Source organism: Manihot esculenta, chromosome 9 (genome assembly GCF_001659605.2).
Source record: "Manihot esculenta cultivar AM560-2 chromosome 9, M.esculenta_v8, whole genome shotgun sequence".
In the NCBI taxonomy this organism is placed as follows: Eukaryota; Viridiplantae; Streptophyta; class Magnoliopsida; order Malpighiales; family Euphorbiaceae; genus Manihot; species Manihot esculenta.
Genome location: NC_035169.2, coordinates 20,857,653 through 20,860,358, shown reverse-complemented (window position 1 = coordinate 20,860,358; position 2,706 = coordinate 20,857,653). Strand labels below are relative to the sequence as shown.

Here is a 2,706-nt window from a genome sequence, read left to right as displayed (position 1 = left end):
TTTCTTAGAACTATAAAAATAATTCAATAAAATTCATTTCAAATATCTAAAAATTTTTATTTTTATTATGCTTGTGATACCTGACAAAATTGCATGTTGATTAAGTCCTGATATTGTAGATCTCAAGTAATTTAATATTCATTGCGTAGTTGTGGTTGTATCTGAATATTTTATTAATCAAAACAAATAATAATATCTCAGCCAGCTGAATAGATTTGACCAAGTAATTAAAAATTCAAAGATATTATTGGCGGCTGGAAAACAAGTACCGTGCACCTGAGAATATTAAATTGTCACTTTCTCCATACTTGCAATCGCAACTCCATTTATGAATAAGAAGGATCTGGGTGATTTCATAATTGGAAAAATAAAATTTTTTATTTGGCACAGTTAAATTTTCAACAAAGTGATGCTGTATAATTTGAAAGCTGAAACTTCAAATACTGCATCCTTCAATTTCTGCATATAAAATAGCAACTCATCAGCAAGTTCCAGGGCAGACAGGTTCCAACTTAACCTAATTAACCTGTTCACTTCTTCTCTGTAAACATGGAATCTCTAACCTTCTCATCACCTTCAAAGATGGGAGTACTTGCTTTGTCCCCAACAAAGGTGGGAGCACCAGCTTCCACCATGTCTGTCCATTTTCATCCTCCTTCTGCTTCTGTTCGCCTGAAAATTTATTGCCAGAAAACTGAAGCTTCTGCCGAGACCTTACACAAAAGGCTGCCTCCAGGGCCTATGAAACTGCCTATTATTGGAAACCTGCACAACTTAGCAGGTGGACAGCCTCATCATGTTCTTGCTGAACTCGCCAAGGAATATGGACCCCTTATGCACCTGCAACTGGGTGAAATTTCTGCTGTTGTTGTATCAAACCCCAGAATGGCTCAAGAGGTGATGAAGACACATGATCTTATCTTTGCACAGAGGCCAGAAATTCTTGCATCTAAAATAGTAACATATGGTGGTTTAGACATCGCTTTCTCTCCACTTGGTGACTATTGGAAGCAGATGAAAAGGCTTAGCTTGACAGAACTCTTGGGGCCTAAAAGGGTTGCATCATTCTCTTCTCTTCGTGAAGATGAGGTCTCAAAACTCATAGATTCAGTTGAGAGATCTGCAGGGAGAGTGATTAATTTCAGCGAAAAGATTTTCCATCTGACAAATGTGATAACCTGCAAAGCAGCATTTGGAGACGAATGCGAAGATCAGGACACAGTCATAGCACTGACCAAGGAAGCAACACAATTGGCAGGAGGTTTCGGTATAGCTGATTTGTATCCTTCTGTTGAGTTCCTTCACGTAATCAGTGGAGTCAAAGGCAAATTAGAGAGACTTCGAGATGAATTGGGCAGAGTCTTCGGCAATATCATAGATGAACACAAGAAAAAACTGATGAGCAAAAGCAGCAGTGAACTTGAATCAGAGAAAGAAGACCTTGTTGATGTTCTCCTAAAGCTTCAAGGAAGTGGCAAACTTCAGTGTCCTGTAACATCCAACAGCCTCAAAGCTGTCATTCTGGTTAGTTCTGGTTGTTATCATCTTGTCTGTCTATATATGTAGTTTTAAATGTCTGAAATTAACATGTAGAAAATCTTTTGCTATTGTTTCAGGATTTGTTCACTGCTGGAACAGACACTTCTTCAACAACAGTAGAATGGGCAATGTCGGAAATGATCAAAGATCAAAGAGTTCTGAAGAAAGCGCAGGATGAAGTAAGGGAAGCTTTTAAAGGGAAGAAAACAATCCGAGAATCAGATGTTCAGCAATTGAAATACTTGCCCTTAGTTCTAAAAGAAACTCTAAGGCTACATCCTCCAGCACCATTGCTGCTTCCAAGAGAAAGCAGTCAAAGTTGTGTGATTGATGGGTATGAACTGCCTGTGAAAACCAAGGTCATAGTCAATGCATGGGCAATAGGGAGAGATCCAGAGAGTTGGCCTGACGCTGACACATTTAAACCAGAAAGATTCATGGAAAGTTCAGTGGATTTTAAAGGGATGGATTTTGAGTTTGTCCCATTTGGAGCTGGAAGAAGAATTTGCCCAGGCATAGCATTTGGTCTGGCAAATATGGAGCTTCCTCTTGCAAGGTTACTATACCATTTTGATTGGAAGTTGCCAGAAGGAGTCACCCCAGAAAATTTAGACATGACAGAAGCCTTTGGAGCCACAGTTGGAAGAAAGAATGGTTTGCAGCTGATTCCAATTCCTTACAAGCCCTCCATGGATGATTCTTCCCAACTCTTGGAGGCCATGAAAGTTCTCAATTAGTTGATCCAGACAAAAAAAAAAAATTCATTTTCAGTTCCTTTTACATCTTTCATTACTTGATTATATTACATAAGGCTTTGAAACTTGAAATGCAGCAATCTGTAATAACTTACTAATTAACGGTTGCATCACTTAGAAAATAAATATTATTGTCTCTTCTCTCCTATTTCCTATTTTAACGGTAGTTCCAAAAGTAGATCTACTGCTGCTTCTGAACTGGGATATTAGATGTATTATTTTTTTTTTCAAGTAAAATTATTGATTATATTAATAAAATTTCATTAAATAAAAAGGATATCATCTCAAAGAGAGACGATTATTTTTGATAGATTTTTTGACCAAAGTATGAGCAGTACGATGAACTTATCTAACAGAAAACAAAAATTTATAATCATTTAAAATTAAATCCATGCATAAGATAATTTGATAA

General features: G+C 37.1%; 1 protein-coding gene across 1 annotated transcript; it reads left to right on the top strand.

Annotated features, from left to right (window-relative positions):
* The first annotated feature begins 350 nt into the window (after positions 1-350).
* Positions 351-2,442, top strand: LOC110621950 (premnaspirodiene oxygenase). The gene is made up of 2 exons (XM_021766254.2): positions 351-1,524; positions 1,617-2,442. Exons 1-2 carry the CDS (start codon positions 550-552, stop codon positions 2,274-2,276), a joined length of 1,635 nt encoding a protein of 544 aa, XP_021621946.1. The 5' UTR covers positions 351-549; the 3' UTR covers positions 2,277-2,442.
* Positions 2,443-2,706: the final 264 nt, after the last annotated feature.